Source organism: Dama dama, chromosome 20 (genome assembly GCF_033118175.1).
Source record: "Dama dama isolate Ldn47 chromosome 20, ASM3311817v1, whole genome shotgun sequence".
NCBI classification, from domain to species: Eukaryota; Metazoa; Chordata; class Mammalia; order Artiodactyla; family Cervidae; genus Dama; species Dama dama.
In genome coordinates, this window is record NC_083700.1 from 9,542,015 (window position 1) to 9,562,803 (window position 20,789).

Genomic DNA, 20,789 nt, shown 5'->3' on the forward strand with positions numbered 1-20,789 from the left:
CTGGATCCTCACTTTCAAAACAGATAATACACTGTGATGTTGCTGTGATGATTAAATTAGATTGTGTAAAGTACCTGGTAGTCACCAATCAATAAGTAATCAGTGATAGTGAATATTTGTTGCTCAATACTAGATGCCTAGCCTAACATTCTTCTTCACTCCTCACATACTTATTTAATTGTACCCTCATAACAATTCTGAGATACTATTTGATCATCCCCATTACATAGAAGGGAAAATTGAAGCTCAGAGTTTAACTTGCAGAGTAAAGTAACACCCATCTGGTTCCAGTACAGCCATTTTACTATACAGTTGCCACTGTCGTCATCGTCATTGTCATCATCCTAGGGCTCATCAGCAGAAAGAAGATGGAACCATGCAATTTCTCTCACATAGATAAGATCAATAATAACTTTAATTACACTACTAGACTTACTCTTTTAATCTAGCAAATACTATTCCCCAGAATCCAGGACTTGGGGTCCGTTCACTAAAAGAACAATAATAAGGTCACATTATAAGAGGCAAATAATTAGCATATAAACTTTTTGTCCGTGTATTAGGACATAAAGACTGACAAACTAAACTAAGTTCCCAACACAGAATTTTTATTTTAGGGTCTTGCCAAAACTTGTTTCTCTTCTTTCTCTGCTTTTCCAACTCCACCTCCCTCCCTCTTTCAACAACAATATCACAATTCTCTCCTCTCTCTCCTCACACTTCAATACTATTTCAATGTGCCTTCCTCAAACTCTTCCTCTTGCTTTCCCCTATAGAAATTATGCACATAACCTCATGAATTTTCTTCCCATCCCTCCTTCAAAACCCACCCAAACATTTCTGCTTCTGAAAGCCCTGCTCCTTCATCTACTTAATTGGATAGAATGAAAACTAAGAAATTTTAAAAGTTTATTTAGCTTTATTATTTCATATAACAAATCCACACATGCAAATAACAAAGTACATCAAATGTAAGTAAAAGCAATATTAAAGTGCCACACAAATGTTCATAATGATTACTTCTGCTTGTTTGATGTAGGAGAAGATTTTTCATAAGTCAAATGACAAATACCTCAGTAATAAAACATACTGACAAAAAAAAAAATTCTCTGTCAGGGGTAAGATTCTCCTCTACTCCCACCCCTTAAGTTAGGCAGGATCACAGCAGACAGTCTAGAAAGTCCACAAACCCAGCCCTTACAGTCTCAGCTGACCCGTCCAGAGGGGACATTTAGTCGACCTCCTCAATGACAGGGCCAGTACTGGGGGCTCCATGTCGGGCTTGAGCTCCACAACTGCTGCCCACAGGGACACCGGGCCCCCCATAGAGCCTGGAGAAGATGGGGCAACAGATCTGCTCCAGCTCCCTCTTCTGATGTTCATATTCCTCTTTCTCCGCCAACTGGTTGTGATCCAGCCAAGCAAGGACATCCTGACACTTGTCTTGTACTTTGCGCCTGTCCTCTTCAGGAATCTTATCTCTAAGCCTCTCCTCTTGCAAGGAGCTCTTCACCTGGAAGACATAGGCCTCCAGAGCGTTTTTGGCAGCCACCCTGTCTCTCTGGGCCTCATCCTCAGCCTTGTACTGCTCAGCCTCACGAACCATCCTCTCCACCTCCTCCTTGCTCAGCCGGCCCTTGTCATTGGTGATGGTGATCTTGTTAGCTTTGCCTGTGCTTCTGTCAGTGGCTGTCACACTCAGGATGCCATTGGCATCGATGTCGAAGGTCACCTCGACCTGGGGGACTCCTCGTGGGGCAGGAGGGATGCCACTGAGCTCAAAGCGCCCTAGCAGGTTGTTGTCCCTGGTCATGGCCCTCTCACCCTCATACACCTGAATCAGGACCCCAGGCTGGTTGTCTGAATAGGTGGTGAAAGTCTGGGTCTGCTTGGTTGGGATAGTGGCATTCCTCTGGATCAGTGTAGTCATCACCCCACCAGCTGTCTCTAGCCCCAGAGACAGGGGAGCCACATCCAGCAGCAGGAGATCCTGCACCTTCTCACACGTGTCCCCCATCAACACTGCTGCCTGCACGGCAGCCCCATAAGCCACAGCTTCATCCGGGTTGATGCTCTTGTTCAGCTCCCTGCCATTGAAGAAGTCCTGCAGGAGCTTCTGTACCTTGGGGATTCGGGTAGAGCCACCCACCAAGACAATGTCATGGATCTGGGCCTTGTCCAGCTTGGCATCCCGCAAGGCCTTCTCCACCGGCTCCAGGGTGCTGCGGAAGAGGTCCGAGCACAGTTCTTCAAAGCGGGCTCGAGTGATAGAAGTGTAGAAGTCTACACCCTCAAACAGGGAATCGATCTCCAGAGTGGCCTGGGTACTGGACGACAGGGTGCGCTTGGCGCGCTCGCAGGCCGTGCGGAGCCTGCGCAGGGCCCGCTTGTTCCTGCTCAAATCCTTCCCGTGCTTCCGCCGGAACTCCTCCGTGAAGTGGTTCACCAGCCGGTTGTCGAAGTCCTCTCCACCCAGGTGAGTGTCTCCAGCCGTGGCCTTCACCTCAAAGACACCAGCGTCGATGGTGAGGACCGACACGTCGAAGGTGCCCCCACCCAGGTCGAAAATGAGCACGTTGCGCTCCCCGGCGCCCAGCCGGTCCAGGCCGTAGGCGATGGCAGCTGCCGTGGGCTCGTTGATGATCCTCAGGACGTTGAGCCCCGCGATGGCACCCGCATCCTTAGTGGCCTGCCGCTGCGAGTCGTTGAAGTAGGCGGGCACCGTGATCACAGCGTGCTTCACGGGCTGGCCCAGGTACGCCTCCGCCGTCTCCTTCATCTTGCTCAGCACCATGGACGAGATCTCCTCGGGGTAGAACGCCTTGTCCTCCCCGCGGTAGGACACGCGCACCTTGGGCTTGCCGCCCTCGCTCACCACCTGGAAGGGCCAGTGCTTCACGTCCGACTGCACAGTGGGGTCCGCGAACCTGCGCCCGATCAGTCGCTTGACGTCGAACACGGTGTTGTGCGGGTTCAGGGCCGCCTGGCTCTTGGCCGCGTCGCCCACCAGCCGCTCGGAGTCTGTGAAGGCCACGTAGCTGGGGGTGGTGCGGTTGCCCTGGTCGTTGGCGAGGATCTCCACCCGGCCGTGCTGGAACACGCCCACGCACGAGTACGTGGTGCCCAGGTCGATGCCTATGGCCAGCTCCCTCGCGGCGGACATGGTTGTGGCTTCTCCCGCTCCCGGCGACGAGTGCGACACGGAGTCGGACACACGAGCCTGCGGAAGTTGGTGCTGCTCAGCCGTGGAGGTGCGCTCAGCGGTGCCGCTCTCCTGCCTGCCCAGCTCGGATCTTCCCGACTCCGGCTCCACGAGCTTTTTATCCAGTTGCGGGAGGCCCGCCTCCTCCCGCCGCCGCCGCCGCGAAACTTCTAGCGCCTTCGCGGCGAGCCCAGAGCCGCCCGGCCCGCCCGCTCCGGCTGACTCAGCCCGGGAGGCGCTGCGCTGACTCTGGGAGAAGGTTCGAGCGGAACGGGCTGTGCGGGGAGCGGCGGCCCCACCACAGTCGGACTCAGAGCTGCAGAGAAAGTTCCAGCTTCTCCCGGCTTGTTCTAAGGGCTAGCAGTTGGGGCAGAAGAATGGTAAGGCGAAAACTTGTGCTGCGTCTGGTTGGTTGAAGAGGGTGGTTTTGAGTTCAGCGGCTCGAGAAAAACCGAAGGCATTAGAGCCATGGCCTCAAGGACAAGGGTTTAAAGTGTTCTCATTTTAGTCTTGAAACATAAAGGCAGTGTTTTCAAAATTGTGACTAAGAGGGGTGGTCAGATTTCTGTTACGGGCTGGACCTAGGGTCAGAGATGATGATAAGAGACAGTACTGCAAGTGTCTTTTGCGGAAGTAGCATTGGTGGTTCAGTGGTAGAATTCTCGCCTGCCACGCGGGAGGCCCGGGTTCGATTCCCGGCCAATGCAACCTGCTGTTTTCTTTCAGGGTACCCTCATTTTAACTTTTTTTTCTTCTTCTTTAATTCAACTTCTAAAGTGGATCTTCATTAAAAAAAATTATTGGAGTGTAGTTGTTTTAAAATGTTTCTGCTGCTGTACAGCAAAGTGAATCACTTATACATTTACATGTATTCACTCTTTTTTTAGATCCTTTTTCCATAAAGGTTAATTATAGAGTGTTGAGAAGAGTTACCTGTGCTATACGTTATTAGTAATCTTTTATATATGGTAAGTGTGTATGTTGAGACTTTCTATTCTAGGATTTGTAACGTTGAGACAAACAAAATCAGTTAGTTGAGGACTGAGTTCTTTTGATTTTCCTTCCCTTATCAAGTCGCATTCCTGAGAAGAGCTGGAATCTGACGCTGTGGCTTGGACATCCAGGGGTGACCCAGCCTCGGAGGGAATACAGCACAGGGGGAAGAAGGATGCAGATGAACTGTGGTGAGAATGTCCCTGTCATTGAGTCTCCTCCCTGGGCTGGTGTCTCCAAGGAGCATCACCCCAAGGGGCCTGTTGAAAAGCCATCATGTGAGATTTTTCTCTGAGGCCTGGACAGTTTCCAGCTGGAGCCCAGGGTGCAAGAGGGGAGTAAATTCCTGGAGGCTGCAGTGCATCCTGTGCCTTGAGGCTAGGGGAGGAGATGCATTCAGGGGTCTGTAAAGCCACATTTTTTTCCCATCAGCTCTATGGCCTTACAAATTGAGTCTTTGCCATGTCTCACTTTCTTTAATTCAGAATATCCCATTTTGAATTTTTTGGTGTTTCTTTTGGGTGTGGACTTCCAAAAAGCCCAAAGGAGGAGACTCTTCTGGAAACATGAGGTTGGAAATGGAAGAAAGAGAAGCAAATGTTCTCTGTAACCTCCCCATGAAGGAAGGAACTCTAGTTTTCCTGCATGACAGATGGGGATAGTCACCACCATACTAAGAGCATAGTACCCAGGGAAACATGGTACATTCTAACGTTAAACTTCAGTAGCTTCAAATTTAATATGTTATTATTCACTTGATACAAAGGAAACTACTAATTTTTAAAAAGAGGAAGTAAAAACCTTTGCTCCATCCATTGGTCTTTTTTCCTCATATAGCTCAGAACCCTTTGGAGTGCTTCAGTGCCTTTGAAGAGGGCAGAGGAAGTCAGGATGCAGATGTCAGTCCCACTTCTGTACTGTTTCTGGGCCAACCCTTTCCCAGTGTGGTGATGAGAAAGAGCTGGCAAAGTTTGCTGCTAGTATGCTCAGCTGTACTGGGCAGGTGATCAGTCCATGAAATAAGAGAATGTTTGAAGAAATGTGCAATGAGCTACTTCTGCAGTAAAAAATCAAACCATCCTCAAAAAGAAGGAACCTATTTTATAACCCAAGAGGGAGAGAAGCTGTCAGCTTTGAATTCATTCTCTCTCAGTGTTTAGGCTGGCCAGGCCTGTGTGTCAAAGTCAGGATATTTTAGGCAAGGCCCTGCAAAAAAGGGTACTCACTTGAGAAAGAAAGATCTGGCCTGGCCTGGGGTCCGTACCCTATAGTTTCAGGGACTACCTTGTCCAAGCTGCTCCAACTTTCTCTCCCAGTCCTCAGCAGCCTCAAAAGCCCTGCACATCTACCCCCAAGAGTTCCAAGTTCCAAGAGTTCTACAGCTTCTAAAACAAGCTGTAGAACAAAATATACAGTACGATCCAATTACAGTATGTACAGATCTGTGATACCAACTACTTGTACATCCTTGAGCAAATCATTTCAACCATCTGGGCTTCATTGCTTTCTCAGTTTTAAAATGAGGAGATTGCACTTCATCTTTTCTAAGACTTTCTAGCTGTAGAAGTCTCTGATTTTATCCAGGAGCAAAAGAGGATTCCTGTTTCCCCTAAACTATGTACCTGCTCTATACCTGAATAAATCATGCTTCTGTTGATAAAAAGAGGAGTGATCTGCTATGTCTATCATATGGTGCCATATATACTTTATTCATTTTAACCCTTAAAAACAGTACAGTAAGGAACCTTAGTGTGCTAGATATTGATGATGCTTAAAAATATGTTTGAATCTCCTCTTTCCAGCCTCAAAAAAGGATTGCAATTTCATGCCTCTTGAGGTCAGGTCATACGACCTGTTTCAATTAATGAAATTTAAGTATGTGTGATATGTTACTTTTGGACAGAGGGCGTTTAATTACTATCCTAATTGCTACTGTTCTCTTTGCCTTCCTTGGCAATGTGTGGTAGTTGGTGTTAAAATGAAAGTATACTATAAACCCGAACCGTCCCATGAGAGGTAGCTTCCTTAGGAAGTCTTCCACGTTTAAAGCAGAAAATGAGTGAGGAATAGGCCTTTGATGATTTATGCCACTAAGATTGTATTTTTACAGCATATGAGCTTAATATGCTGGCTAGAGCTAGTCAAATGGGGTTATCCCCTTTTTTTTCCCAATGTGACCAGCCACAGAAATGTAACTCACCCACAGTTCTACCTTTGATTTCGTCCCTACTCCAACTTAGACCTTCTTATTTTTTTTTTTTTTTCAGTTACTATAGTAAAATCAGTCTTATCTATTTAAAGGGAAAGTGCCAGCCAAATTGTGTGCTCTGAAGACATCAGATTCCATAAGCATTTATCAGACATCTACTATGTTCCAAAGACATTATGCTTCCATGGATGTTGTTACACTTCAACCTCACATGATATCCCTGGGGAGGGAGACAGATATTACTTCTTCACAGAAGAAGAATCTAATTCATAGAGTAGTTAAATGAATTCTTCAAGACAAAGCACCTAGCAAATGGTAGAAATGAAACCCAAATCCAAGTTGTTTGCCTCTTTTTATTTTTATTTATTTTTTTCTTTTTTTTCTTCCCTCTTTCCCCTCTTTATGTTTGTTTGCCTCTTTTTAGTACGCTTTCCACGGCTGCTGTACAGGCTTAGAGAGTCGATTCAATTAGAGGGAAGCAGGTCCAACTGATACACTCCTTTACAAGATGTGATGGGTGAAAGTAAAAAATGAGTTTAGACGGATAACATTCAAAGCTGAAATGCATGTACTAGTGGGATATTTTGGGTAGTATCTAATAGGGTGTTCAGTAATACTGAATTGGACTTCTGCTTCTGGTAAGATGGAGTAGATGTGCTTTTTAAAAAAAGTCTCTGATTTTGAATGCTGAAGGATTGACTCATTCCATAAATATGTATTGAGGGCCTTATCATGTGCCAGACACCGACCTTGACTCTTAAGTATATAGTAGTGAACAAAACAGACAAAGGCCCAGATCTCCTGGAGCATGTTTTTTTTTTTTTTTTTTCTGGAGCATGTTTTAATGAGAGAGGGAGTAGTCAGTTGGTGATACATACATGGGGAAAAAATACAGCAATAAACAACTGAATAAATGAACATATTCAGTTGGACATGAGAACAATGGGGAAAATAAAGCAGGAGAGCAGGATTAGGAGACAGTAGAGGAGTGAGGTTAGGTTGAATGACCAAGGAGACCTCACTGATGAGGTGATATTTGAGTAAACACCATGAAGAAGCCTGATGTTGATATCTGTAAGAACATTTCAGAAACAGTAAATAACATAAACCTGTAGCAGAAGTAAAACTGAGGTGTCCAAGGAAGCAAAACAGAGCAGTAAATGAGGTCAGAGAGGCATTGAGGAGCAAGATCATGTAGTACCTTGTAGAACATTGCAAAGGCTTTAGCTATTACTCTAAATGCAAGGGGGAAGCTATTACATGGCTTCCAGAAAAGAAGTGACAGATATAACACACATTGGCTGTTGTAGAATAGACTGTTGGGTGACATGGTTGAGTGCAGGAAGACCACGCAGGAGGCTGTTGCAGTAATCCAAGTAAGAGAGGATGGTGGCTTGGATCAAGATGCTGCCACATCCACCCCTCCTCCTGGGGCTGCACCATCCCTCCAGGCAGCCCCGGCCCCCACGACAAGCCCATCTGCAGGCTATGAGAAGTGGGAAGATTGTTGGATTTGCTTTGAAAGAAGCACCAGGATTTACTGAGGTTTCATTTATTTGAGGAGCCTCTGGCGAGGAGCTGGGAGAACACATTTGCTGTGAGTCCATGTAGAGCTGGATGAGCTGGGACGGTGCCTTAGCCTTTGGGAAATCAGTGAAGGCAGGTCCTGTTACCTTCTACTTGATCTGGAGATAACAGGTCTTTTCTTTCCCTGGAGGCTCCTTAGCCCAGGTTGTTGCCAAGGAGAGGCCAGGGAAGAGGAAAGTTCTGGACTGAAGAGCGCTGCCACCACTGCTGTTACACCATGGAATGAGGGGTCATTTGTCCTGAGGGTCTTGGCTCCATCGGACTTTGTAATTCCTCCGGTCTCCCAATGGAGCTTTGAAGGTCTCTCTGCACTGAAAAATACAGGCCTGTATCCACTGCAAAAAGGAGCCCCATCACCAGGCAGAAAGTGATTCGATGCCAAGGTGAAGAGATGAGTGGAATTGCTGGACCTAATCGGAGAGGCAGAGGAATGGGAAAAATGACAGTTGTTAAGACAGAAATTTGGAATAAACAGTCATGTCCCTAGTGAGGAGTCTGCAAGGCAACCCAAGCCAAGGCCAGGAACAGACAGCTACCCCAGGAAGTCTGCAGTGGGTCGCTTCATCTCTCTGCCTTCCCATCGGCATTTCCCAAAGGATGACCTCCAACACATCTGTTCTGCAGGACATTAAGAGAAATTATAGAGGAAGAAGGGTTATGTGGCTCCCTGAGTTTAGCAAATGCCTTACTAGACTTAATTTAAAAGTTTTCTTTGAGACAGGGCTTCTTGAAGCCTTTGGTGTGCATTATGAATATAAAAGGAGAGGAAAAGAATACATAGTGTGTTCTACATTAATTTGACCACAGAACCCTTCATTCTGAAAGAGTTCTCAAAGAGTTATGTGATTGGGGAACATCCTTTGGGGAACACTGAACTCGGGAATACACAGATGACATCAACACATCTTCACTCACTGCCTCCTCTGAACCCAGGACTGGGTACTCACTAATGAACATTAGGCTGGCATAAATTTGTGATACCATCTGAAAGGACATAATATGAATTCCACAATGTACAATTTCTCAAGAACAGGCAGAAGTCTAGTTCTTTCTGTGTAGAGAGAGATTCTCATGCCAACATGGCTGCAGCAAGCTAAGATTTGATCCTAGGCTGAGAGGTTCAGTAGGAAAACACAGCAAGCATTAGACTCCAAGAGAGACATATGATAAACTAGTTTGAATGAGATGCAAAAGAGGGAGAGTGGCAATGTCTGATAGTTGGATATGGAGGATGAAAAGGTGGACTTTGTCCCCTGAGAGTTAAAACACCAAATGAATGACACCCATTTCTATAATCCCTGAGAAATGACCTGGAACAGAGCTTCACATTCACATAACCATCAGGTCAAACTAGGACTTTCAGGGTTCCTGTTTATGTCAAACAGGCGCTCCCAGGAAAACAAACATTCTGGAGTCCAGAAAAGATTAGTAATCCCCTCACTACCCATCTTTCCAAGGTGTACATCTCCTTGAACAACCTTCATTCCCATCTTGGACAGTGATGTTCACTGGCTGTGACGAGTGTGGCGTCTTCCCGATAAACGCTGTGCAGTGGTACTTGCCACTGTGACTGAAGTTGGCACGTGGGATAGAGAAGTTGGAACGCTGATAGGAAAATGTCTTGGATTTCCCATCCTGGTAGAACGTGATCTTATTCAGAGGGTGGTTTCTCCAGCTGTGGCACCTCAGCAGAATGGGCTCCCCTTCCTGGAACACGAGGCTGGGGGTCTGGAGCAGCAGCCAGTCTGAAAGACACAAAGGGACCGCAGGACCCAGAAGGTCTTGATTCAGATCTGAGACCCAGACCATCCGGGGGCCAGTATGTGTGGAGGGAAGTTTAAATGTGGAATCGCACACCCCTGGTCTCTAATTCTGGCTCCTTCATGTATGCACCCTGTGATCCTGGGTAAATAATGAATTCTTCTGGGCCTTAGTTTCCTTGTATGCGGAACTAGTCACAATAATACCATTAGCTGTACTGTCTACAGTAGTTGCTGGCACACAGTAGGTGTTCAAATAGGCTTGTCTTCTTGTTCCTGTCCTGGGAGATGCCAGCTGCAGCCCTATCTGGCCCCAAGAGTCCTCTGCAGGAGAATACAGGGGACCCGGGAGTGAAATCCCTTCCCTAAGGGAGGGAGGAAAGGGAGAAGCCAGTCTGAGAGAGGACACAGCATGTGAGGGGGACACAGAAGAGACCTGTGTCTTTGGGGAAAGCCATGGGCATCCAACAAATATTAGCTTACTTAGTGCTTGTTAGTAAACGTGGAATTTCACTTAAGCGGGGACTTCATCTCAAGCCAGCAGTGACATGGGTGGGCCATTAGCCGGCTGTGTGTCTTTCCCCCCAATTTTCATTCTTTTACTGAGGAAAAATATTTCATTTCTTTGTTGTGTAGGGAATAGAGGCTTAGGTAGCTACTTCTAATCCTGATCTCAGCCCACACCAAGCTTTTTCCTGAAGCTGTAGGACAGAGCAGAGTTGAAATTGGAAAGAAAGGGTAGGAAACAACAGATACATTGGAAGGGAGAAGGGAGATAAGAAAAAATGACAACAGTTACACATGTGCCAGTCAACCACACTTAGACCCTTCAGCAAATCATGATGCCAACCAAGCTGTATTTATGGAAGCCACCTCAATAAGAAGCCCATGCACCTCAAGTAGAGAGCAGCCCACAAGCAGCAGCAAAGACACACAGCAACCATAGATAAATAAATAAATAAAAATTTAAAAGACACGAGTCTCACCTCAGTTGCACAGAGAGAGGGCAGGGATTAGAGAAATGCTGGTTCTCACCAGAACCTCGTGTGGGAGGCAGTGGTATCTCCACTAGCAGGTGAGGAAACTGAGGCTCAAAGGTAAATGAAATCCTCATGTTTAGATGGCTAGTAATTCCCTGTGCATTTGACTCTGCCATAAAAATGGAAAGATTTCTATGAATTAGAGATTTTCTTCTGCTTCTCTCACACCCAGATGCCTATTGGTGAACTTGTCATCTTCTTGCTCAATCAGTACCAAGATAAAGGAGCCCAGCATATTCTGAGAAATCTCTTAGGAACTTCCACCTCACCACTCACACTAAGCCAAGGAGGTGGGTTGAAAAGGGAAATGGGTGGGCCAAAACCACTTCAAACAACTCACAGCCATGCTTTCCAGTAAGCAGGCAACTGCCCTTTCCTAAAAACCTCTGCCATGTAAGCAGATTCCATCTCCCCTTGTTCTCCCAGACCCTCCAGGGCCTTCCTCCACTGACCGGAAATCACATCCAGATGCACAGGGTCGCTGAGGCTGGTCTGCTCCCTCTGGCACCTGTAGGATCCACTGTCATTGCTGCCGGCCTGAAAGCTGTAGCTGGGCTGGTTCTGGGTGTGGATGGAGCTCCCGTTATGGAACCACATGGTGAGGTTGCCTTCATAGAAGCTGGTCCCCTGGCACATCAGCGTCACACGATCCTCCCTGAGCACATTGATCCACGCAGGCTGGATGCTCACCACAGCTTTTGGGAGATCTGCTGAGGGGCAGAGAGAGGAGGCAGCGTGAGGAAAAGGGACCCCAAGGGCCTAAGCAGACCGCAAATCTCAGATGATGGAAAACTGTGGCCATGCTGGGGAGATCAAGAGAAGAACCCAACCCAGAACAGTTCTGCAACTGAAGGCAATTCTTCCAACTCATGTGGCCACACAGGGGCCCCCAGGAACCCAGATTCTCTCAGGGAGCTTGGCTCCTCCTCAGAGGAGAAGGTGTAGGGTAGGGAAATGGGAGAGGGGGCAAGCAAACAGTCTAGAAACACATACACACCTCACCCAAGGAGCTCTACCCAGTTTCTTCTCTCTGTCTCTATTTCTTTTTCTCTCTCAAACTCACACTCACAGACATGCACACACACACACTACGCATACATCCTTTGGGGAATCACTCCCCCACCCTCATAAACTGAGGCATTTGGACACTAGTGGATAAACTGTCTTCCCAGCTGGATGAAGACAAGGGGGCCATCTGGTGGAGGTGCCAGGCTGAGAGTCAGAGGTCACATTTCTCGTCTGACCTGTTTCATTCTTTGTCCTTTAGAATAGACCTGTCCTGACACCCAAGAACAGAGGAGTCTCTATGGCCTCAGAAGAATAAGAAAGAGTGAGACAGACTGGAAGACCAGTCTAGGGAGCCCTGGATTCAGTGACCAGGGAGAGCCCCACCCCCTACCAGTCCTGGGTGGTGGAGAGGTTAGTGGTGCTGAGAAAGCAGTGCCCAGCAGTGTTCACCCTACCCAGTTGCAGCCAGTAATACCGCCTCCTCTTTCTGTCCAAGGGAAGAGGCCCTGAAGCCTTCAGATACATGAAAAATGGACAATTTATCAACCCATGGGGATAACCCAAGCAGATCATGTGATTCTGCATGGCCTGGGCTCGTGGTTTAGTTTGGAAAGAGGAAGCAATTGAGACAGAGGACAGTTATTTTCTGTGACAGAATCTGTGAGGTCTTGGACAGAAGCAGGAGGGCCAAGGCATCTGTGTCCCTTGGCTGTCCACCGCTGGTGGCTTCAGTAGGAGGATGGGAAGCAGGAAGAAGGGTGCAGGGCTTCTTGTGGGTGCAATTCCTCTTTCCTGGATCTACCTTGGTCCTGGGTTGCTGGTGCATCCAGAGTTCCTCCAGACAGGGTGCAGGCAGCAGAGAGAGAGGGTGGCTGGGGGACAGAGGGGATGTGGGGGAGCACTTACCAGGTTTCCCAGCAACAGGAGCTATGAGAGAGAAAGCAAAGATCAGCCTGGTGTTTGCATATGATGATTCATCATTACAAATAATCACATTGTGAAAGGTTGTTGCTGAGCCATGAAAGATGCCAGGACTCTTGGCCTCTGGAGGAGAGGAATTCAATCCGGGTCAGTGACAAGGCATGATTGCTCAGAGCTTTTGTGTAATAAAGTTTTATTAAAGTATAAAAGAGATAGAGAAGGCCACTCAGACTGGTCTTTGGATATAGACATCAGAAGGGGGCAGAAAAAGTGCCACCTTGCTAGTTTTGAGCAAGAAGTTATATTCCTATCAGCAGGTTGCTAATTAGAGGAGGGGAATGTCTCAAAACTCAGAGAGTGGTACCAGGCCCCTTATCCACAACATACATTTTGAGGTAACATTGGCACAAGGTGAGTCGTCCCAGGCCATAAAACGATTGACATGAGTCTTGAAGAAAGACAGATTTCCAAACAAATACATAGTCTCATTAACATAGCTTAAGAGAACATTTCCATTGGTAAAACATACTGGTCTGTTGAGCTCTTGTGGGTTCTGCGTGTTAGGTAAAACCGACTTGAAGAAAGACAGAGTCTAAGGTAAATACATAGTTCATTAACATAGCTTAAGATAAACATTTCCATAAGAAAAACCGCATTGGTTAGCTCAAGGTTTGAGAAAAGTTAAGTTTAGGTGGAACCAGGTGTTGTCATGGTAACACAGAATTTTAAGGGAAACCTCCTTTTAATTTTGTGTAGAGAAGGGGAATAAAATCTGACACTTGTTGTTTCCTCCTGCTGTTTAAGAGAGAGATAAAAAAAAATGTCTGACACTTGCAGCCTATTTCCTCCATTTGGGGCCCCAGCCTTCCTGCCTGTTACCCTCTCACTTGCAAACCCCCTTAACTCTCTTGTGAGTCTCTTGTGGTCCTTTAACACAATGTCTGCATTTCGGTCACCTGTGTTGTTCGTGCCTTAACTTGTTCAGCTGCATTAACAAAATTACCACAAAGGGGCCAGACTGATATCTTCATAAATTTACTGTCACCATATTCAGAAAGACACTAAACTGCAATTCTGACACTTGAGTAAATTTGCTCTAATTCTCTAGGAGGTGATACTGATCTTTTCCTCTCTTCACGCTTGCAGTGCAAGGAGGCATTCATGATGTCTCTGGTCCCACAACTGATGATGCTAGAGTTGCCTGGCTAACATATTCTCTGGTCTCCATCCCTGAGTAACCCAGATCCTCAGGCGCTTTTCCCTGGGGGACTCTCCTTTCACATAAAGAGAATAGGTCCTGCTGCCTAAAGTGGTAGGCACAGAGAATGGCCTCTGCTCCCCAATGCAATTTTTATTGCTTCCTCACACCTCTTATTGCTTAAGACAGCATCAACCCTCTTGCCTAAGATTTGGTCCCAGTGAAACACACATTTCTAAGGAAGGTAAACACCTTGGCCATTATTAGTCCTTCAAGTCTAGGTCGCTGGACATTCCTCAGAGCTGGCTCAGCTGTGGGAGGTGGCAGATTACCAGGGACCTTGGTGCCCAGTGTTATTGGGCAAAATGTTTTAAAAAACCCTACTTCTGCCAATTTCATAATTTCCCAAGGCCAGCAAGGTTGTCAGAATGTGATTTTCATCAGCCTGCCTTCACCCTCCTGACTTTCCTGATGTGCTTCCCACTGCAGCCCTCATCCTCGCCTCTGGCGGTAGAGAGGTTAGTGGTGCAGAGAAAGCAGTGCCCAGCAGTGTTCACCCCACCTAGCTGCAACCAGTGATACCGCCTCCTATTTCTGCAACAACCCAGGTGGCGGCAGCCCTGGGTTGCCAGGGTCTTAGAAAAGCAGACCTGCCCATGGTCCTGCTCTGCTGTCCCTGCTGGGACCCCGACTCACCCAGGAAGAGCAGAGCTGTCCACAGTAGCATGTGGCCCCAAGGATGCCAGGGCGTGCAGTGAGCTTGGTTCCTCCTGGCAGCAAGGAAGGCTAGGAATCCCATCACCTCCTAGAGCGAGCAGGTTGCTCTGACAGCCCAGCATGGCAGGCACTGGCTTCTCTCGAGGCTTGATAGATTCCACCCAGAGGGCAAATTCTGGAGTCCAAAAGAGGAAGTGAAAAGAAGTGTTGTTTTATCATTGGCTCCTCCCCTTCCACCCTCTTTCATCTAGAGAGTTCCCTCCCAGAAGATTCAGGGCTTCCCAGAATGAATCTGGCTCAGTCCCACTCCAAATTCACAGAAAATGTAGAAACTGGGAAACAAATTCTCCTCCTTCTCTGGGGACACAGCTGGGCTCAGCCCCAGGAAGGAAGAGGGGAATGATCACCCCTACTCAGCTCAGAACTCCCTGTCTCTCTCTGTCTCTTTGGAAAAGGCGATGGACGAGAGTGTGCCAGGGCACTACCCATACTTCTAGATCCATTTAGAGGTGCAGACACTGGCATCAGACTCCTCCTGAGACTGAGCAGAGGGGCTTGAGGCCACCTTCCCCATCATTTGCTTGCCTTCATTATCATAATCCAGACTCCGTTTTGGATTGTGGAACAAGGACAGAGAAGTGTGTCAGGGTGGCAATAGAATGATCATTCCCATCTGCTATTACCCCTTGTCTTTCTTGTGCTCATCCCTCCAACAAATATCTTCTGAGCAGCAGCTAGTGCCCTGGTTCTTTATCTTTCTCACCCTCATTCCCATCACTGTTCCCATCACTATGGCATGGTGAAAGAGCAGGGCTTTGGAACTGTATTAGTCTAATTTTGAATGACAGGTAGCTTCTCAGAACTACAGATTCCTCATCTGTATAAATGGAAATTAATACGTCTATCCTTCAAGCAGGATTTCTCAGCCTCAGTACTATTGACATTTGGGGCCAAATAATTCTCGATGTTAGAACCTGTCCCATACATGATAGGGTGTTTAGCAACATCCCTGACCTCTACCCACTAGATACCAAGTGGCATCCCCTAATTGTGAAAATAGAAATGTCTCTAGACATTGACAAATCCGCTCTTAGGGGCAACATTTCCCCTGACTGAGAACCACTACACTCAAGGTTTTTGAAAATTAAAAGATAATTTCTATGCTAGCACCATCCTTGGTGCATTGTGGGTATCCAAACAACACTAGTTCCCCTTTTTTGTTTCCTGTCACCATCCTCATCACTGTTTGTTTACCCTCAACATCCCCAGAACAGAAGATGCTCTGGGATCTCTCTTGGGGCCCTCTGCTGGGGCCTCTTTCCCAAATGCTTTCTCAGGAAACAAGCTGTAATATTCAAGGACATGATATTGTAAAACCTGTTTTTATACTCGGTGGTCTTCAGAAACTTCAACTATCCCTTGGCCCCATTGACCAAGTCTTTACTACTGGCCCCATTCCACCCCACCTCCCACTCCCAATCTACCTCCAGCCCTTATCTGATTCTTAGGTGAAAAAGTTTCTTTAACCAGTGACAAGGCTCCAGTGAGCTGACATCAACACTTTAAAAGCTAATTTAGGAACAACTTGGTGGTCCAATGCTTAAGAATCCGCCTGCTAATAGAGTAAAAATGGGTTTGATTCCTGGTTCGGGAAGATTCCACATTCTGTGGAGCAGCTGTGCCTGTGCACCACAACTACTGAAGCCCACGTGCCCTAGTGCCCATGCTTTGCAGCTGGAGAAGGCACTGCAATGAGAAGCCCATGCACCGCAATTAGAGAGTAGCCCCCACTCGCAGTAACCAGAGAAAACCCATGCACAGCAAGGAAGACCAAGAGCAGTCAAAAAAAAAAAAGGAAAGAAATGAAAAATAGAGTTATCATATGATCCTGCAATCCCATTCCTGGGCTTGTATATATCCAGGGAAAACCATAATTCCAAAAGATATATGCACCCCAGTGTTGATTGCAGCACTGTTGACAGTAGCCAGAACATGAAAAGAAACTAAATGTCTATTATCAGAGGAATGCATAAAGAAATGGTACATATATACATTAGAGTATTATTTAGCCATGAAAAGGGATGAAATAATGCCATTTGTAGCAACATGGATGATCCTAGAAATTGTCATATTGAGTGAAGTAAGGCAGACAAGGACACATATCATATGATATCACTTATATGCAGAATCTAAAAAAGAAATGAACTTATTTACAAAACAGAAACAGACTCACAGACTAAGAGAACTTACGGTTATGAGGTTAGTGGGGAAAGGGTGGATGGGAGGGATAGTTGGGGAGTTTTGGGATTGATGTGTACTCACTGCTATTTTCAGAATGAATGGCCAGCAGGGACCTGCTGTGTAGTGCGGGAACTCTGCTCAATATTTTATGGCAACCTACATAGGAGGGACTTGGGCTCCAAAATCACTGTGGTTGGTGACTGCAGCCTTGGAAGGAAAGTTATAACCAACCTAGACAGCATATTAAAAAGCAGAGACATTACCTTGCCAACAAAGGTCCATCTAGTCAAGGCTATGGTTTTTCCAGTAGTCATGTCTGGATGTGAGAGTTGGACTGTGAAGAAAGCTGAGCACCAAAGAATTGATGCTTTTGAACTGTGGTGTTGGAGAAGACTCTTGAGAATCCCTTGGACTGCAAGGAGATCCAACCAGTCCATCCTAAAGGAGATCAGTCCTGGGTATTCATTGGAAGGACTGATGCTGAAGCTGAAACTCCAATACTTTGGCCATCTCATGTGAAGAGTTTGACTCATTGGAAAAGACCCTTCTGCTGGGAGGGATTGGGGGCAGGAAGAGAAGGGGACAACAGAGGATGAGATGGTTGGATGGCATCACCGACTTGATGGACATGAGTTTGAGTAAACTCCGGGAGTTGGTGATAGACAGGGAGGCCTGGCATGCTGCGGTTCATGGGGTCGCAGAGTCGGACACGACTGAGTGACTGAACTGAACTGAACTGAACATGGGAGGGAAGTTTGAGAAAGATGAATGCATGTGTGTGTGTGGCTGAACCACTTTGCTGTCCACCTGAGGCTGGCACAGCATCGTTGATCACCTATAGTCCAATATAAAGTAAAAAGTTAAAAAAAGAATGACATAACCCCTGAGACTACGACAGAAGATGGTTAGAACCAGCTAGGTCCAGGATGGTGGAAGTTTCGACTTCCAGTAGACCTTGAGCTGTATTATACACTCACTGTAATACATTAGCATGTGCTTAATGACACACCTTCAAGTACCATGAGAATTCTGAGGCCAACCATAAAAGGTCAAAAGGTCGACAGTGGCCCAATTCTTGGAAATCTCTGCTCCTTCCCTGAAATAGATGGAATAATCCTCCCACTCATTAGCTTAGGCAGTTACCCAGCCCACGAAAACTAACCACCATGCATATATGGGGGCCTTTAGCCTTCTGAGATAGCCCACACTCTGACTATGAAGTGTGTTTCTCCCAAGGCTGTTCTCATATGTTGAAATGGACTGCACTGGGAGAAACTGGAATGTATTGTTATTCTCTCAGTTATGTTCAACTCTTTGTGACCCCATTCTGCAGGCAAGGATACTGGAGTGGATTGCCATTTTCTTCTCCAGGGGATCTTCCTGACCCAGGGATCAAACCTGGGTCTCCCACATTGCAGGCGGATTCCTTCCCATCTGAGCCACCAGGGAATGTGGTGGTACGTGAGTGATCTCAATGAAAAGACCATGGGTTCAGGTCCCAGTCTGAGTTGCTCAGTTTCACTACTGCCTACTACTCTCCTCCTTTACCAGTACTCAGTAAACCAGTTTGTTGCAGGAAGGGACACCCCTTCCAGGGTCCAAGAGTGGGCTCTTGTCTAACACTTGAAAATGAATTGTCCGAGGAGACACACATTTTGACAAAGCAAGAGACTTTATTGTGAAGGGGCGCCCGGCTGGGCAGAGAGCATCAGGGTAAGGGAACCCAGTGGCACACACATGGCTCAACCGAGATGAATTCCAGCAAGGAGGATTCTGGGAGGTTGGTAAGACATATGGACTGGTGTCTCCTCTCTCCTTTTGACCTTTCCCGAATTCCTCTGGTTGGTGGTAGCTTGTTAATTTTCCATTCCTTACCAGGGCTTCCTGTTGTTAAGAGAATTCATGCAAGCTTTTGGGCCCAGCCAGGGCAGGCAGTATTGGTCAGTGTTTCTCCTATCAAATCCTGTATCTGAATTGCCCTTTCATTCTGAAGAGATCGTAAGACTGTAAACAAAAGTCTGCCAAGTTTGAACTTATTTGACACCCTGTATCTACTCTTAAAGGAAGGCTGCCAAATGGGCCCCTCATATGGTTGATGAGACTCTGATAAACTGCTGTTAGTTATTCCCCTAAACAGCCAAGGCAAACTAAAATTAACATTAATGGGCAACCTTACAAATTCTGATGGATACTGGAGCTACACTCTACTTGAAACCCCTCTTGCTTCAGAGCCTCCAGACGGGATCCTGGATGCAGTGGCAAAGGACACTGAAGGGTGAAATTCTTACCGGAGTCAGGGTCTCCCAGATCTCTGTCCTATAAAGTTGGAAGCAAAGAAGGATTTACAACCCCTCATGGATAAATTCCTAAGTCATAGCCTCTTGGTGCCCTGCCAGTCCCCACATGACAATCCTGTTCTTCTGGTTGCTAAGCCAAATGGGGAATATAACATGGTACAAGACCTCAGACCAGTAAACGATGCAGTGGTTCCTATGCATCCCCTCGTGGCCAATCCTTATTACATATTAGCTGAAATCCCTGAGGACACTAAATGGTTTACTGTATACCATCTCAAGGATGCCTTCTCCTACATCCCACTTCATTCCTCATCACAGTATCTGTTTGCCTTCGAGTGGACTAATCCTGACTCAGGCTGAACACAGTAATGTACCTGAACAGTATTGCCTCCAGGGTTTCAGGACAGTCCACACCTGTTTCCCCAGGCCCTGGGAAAGGAACTAAGGGAAATACACCTAGAAGAAGGTGTTATTCTACAGTACATAGATGATACTTTAACAGGTAATCCCTCCATGGAGGTCTCAGATCAAAATACCATTAATTTAATTAAGTAATTAATTTAATTTAATTAATTACTTAATTAAATTAATTTCCTTGGGGCCTGGGATTACAGTCTCTCAGAAAAAGGCACAAATCACAAAGCAACAAGTTAAGTATCTGGGATATATTTTAACCCTGGATATAGGCAGTTATCTCCAGATAAAAAACAAGCTATATTAGGCCTAAGCACTCCAAAGACTAAGGAAACATCTCCATACCTTTTGGGGCATGGCAGGATTTTGTACAGTTTGGATTCCAGGATTCAGGCTAATGGCTAAGCCCCTGTATGAAGACACTAAAGGCCCATGTACAAAATTGCTGGCCAACTGAAGGCCGCCTTATCAAGTACCAGGCTTTGCTCCTTGACTTCTCAGAGTTAATCCTCAAAACCTGCCATACTCTTAACCCCGCTACCTTAATGCCTGTTGAAAACCCAGAGCTAACACATTCTTGCCTCCAAACCCTTGGCAAGGTCTATGCCCACAGGTCTGACCTAACAGATCCAGGCCATAGAAAGTCCTAATGAAGAATGGTTTACTGATGGCAGGAGTTTTGTTAGAGATGGTCAGGAGAGCAGGGTATGCGATTGTGAGCACTCATAGCATCATAGAAGCAAAACCCTTGCCACCTAACACCTTGGCCCAAAAGGCTGAACTGATAGCTCTAACCCAAGCCTTAATCCTAGGGGAAGGAAAGATTATAAATATATACCTAGTCTCAAAATATACCTTCCTTATTTTACATGCCCACACAACTATCTGGAAAGAGAAAAGACTTCTAAATGTAAGAAACTCCCCTGTAAAGTATGAGACTGAGATTTTACATCTCATAGAAGTGGTCCAGAAACCAAAACAGGTAGCAGTCATCCACTGCCATGAGCACCAAAAGGGAAATTCTCAAATTTCCTGAGGAAACGACAGAGCAGATCAGGAAGCAAAGTAAGCAGCCCTGATGCCCATAAATGAAATGGCTTTAACCTTGTCTCTTACCCCTTCTAATGTTACACCCAGTTACTCAACTTCAAAAGAGAACTGGACATGAGATAGAGGGGAACTAAGAGAACAGATGGTTGGTG

At 46.5% G+C, this 20,789-nt stretch overlaps 1 protein-coding gene, 1 non-coding gene and 1 pseudogene across 2 annotated transcripts; 1 reads left to right on the forward strand and 2 right to left on the reverse strand.

Moving 5' to 3' along the window:
- Positions 1-899: 899 nt before the first annotated feature.
- HSPA6 (heat shock protein family A (Hsp70) member 6) lies at positions 900-3,342 on the reverse strand. Its single transcript, XM_061120274.1, has one exon. The coding sequence runs from the start codon at positions 3,161-3,163 to the stop codon at positions 1,232-1,234; it is 1,932 nt and encodes a 643-aa protein (XP_060976257.1). The 5' UTR covers positions 3,164-3,342; the 3' UTR covers positions 900-1,231.
- Positions 3,343-3,838: 496 nt separating this feature from the next.
- TRNAG-GCC (transfer RNA glycine (anticodon GCC)) lies at positions 3,839-3,909 on the forward strand. The gene has a single exon. It is a non-coding gene; the product is annotated as a tRNA-Gly (tRNA).
- Positions 3,910-7,940: 4,031 nt separating this feature from the next.
- Positions 7,941-14,860, reverse strand: LOC133040505 (low affinity immunoglobulin gamma Fc region receptor II-like; annotated as a pseudogene).
- Positions 14,861-20,789: the final 5,929 nt, after the last annotated feature.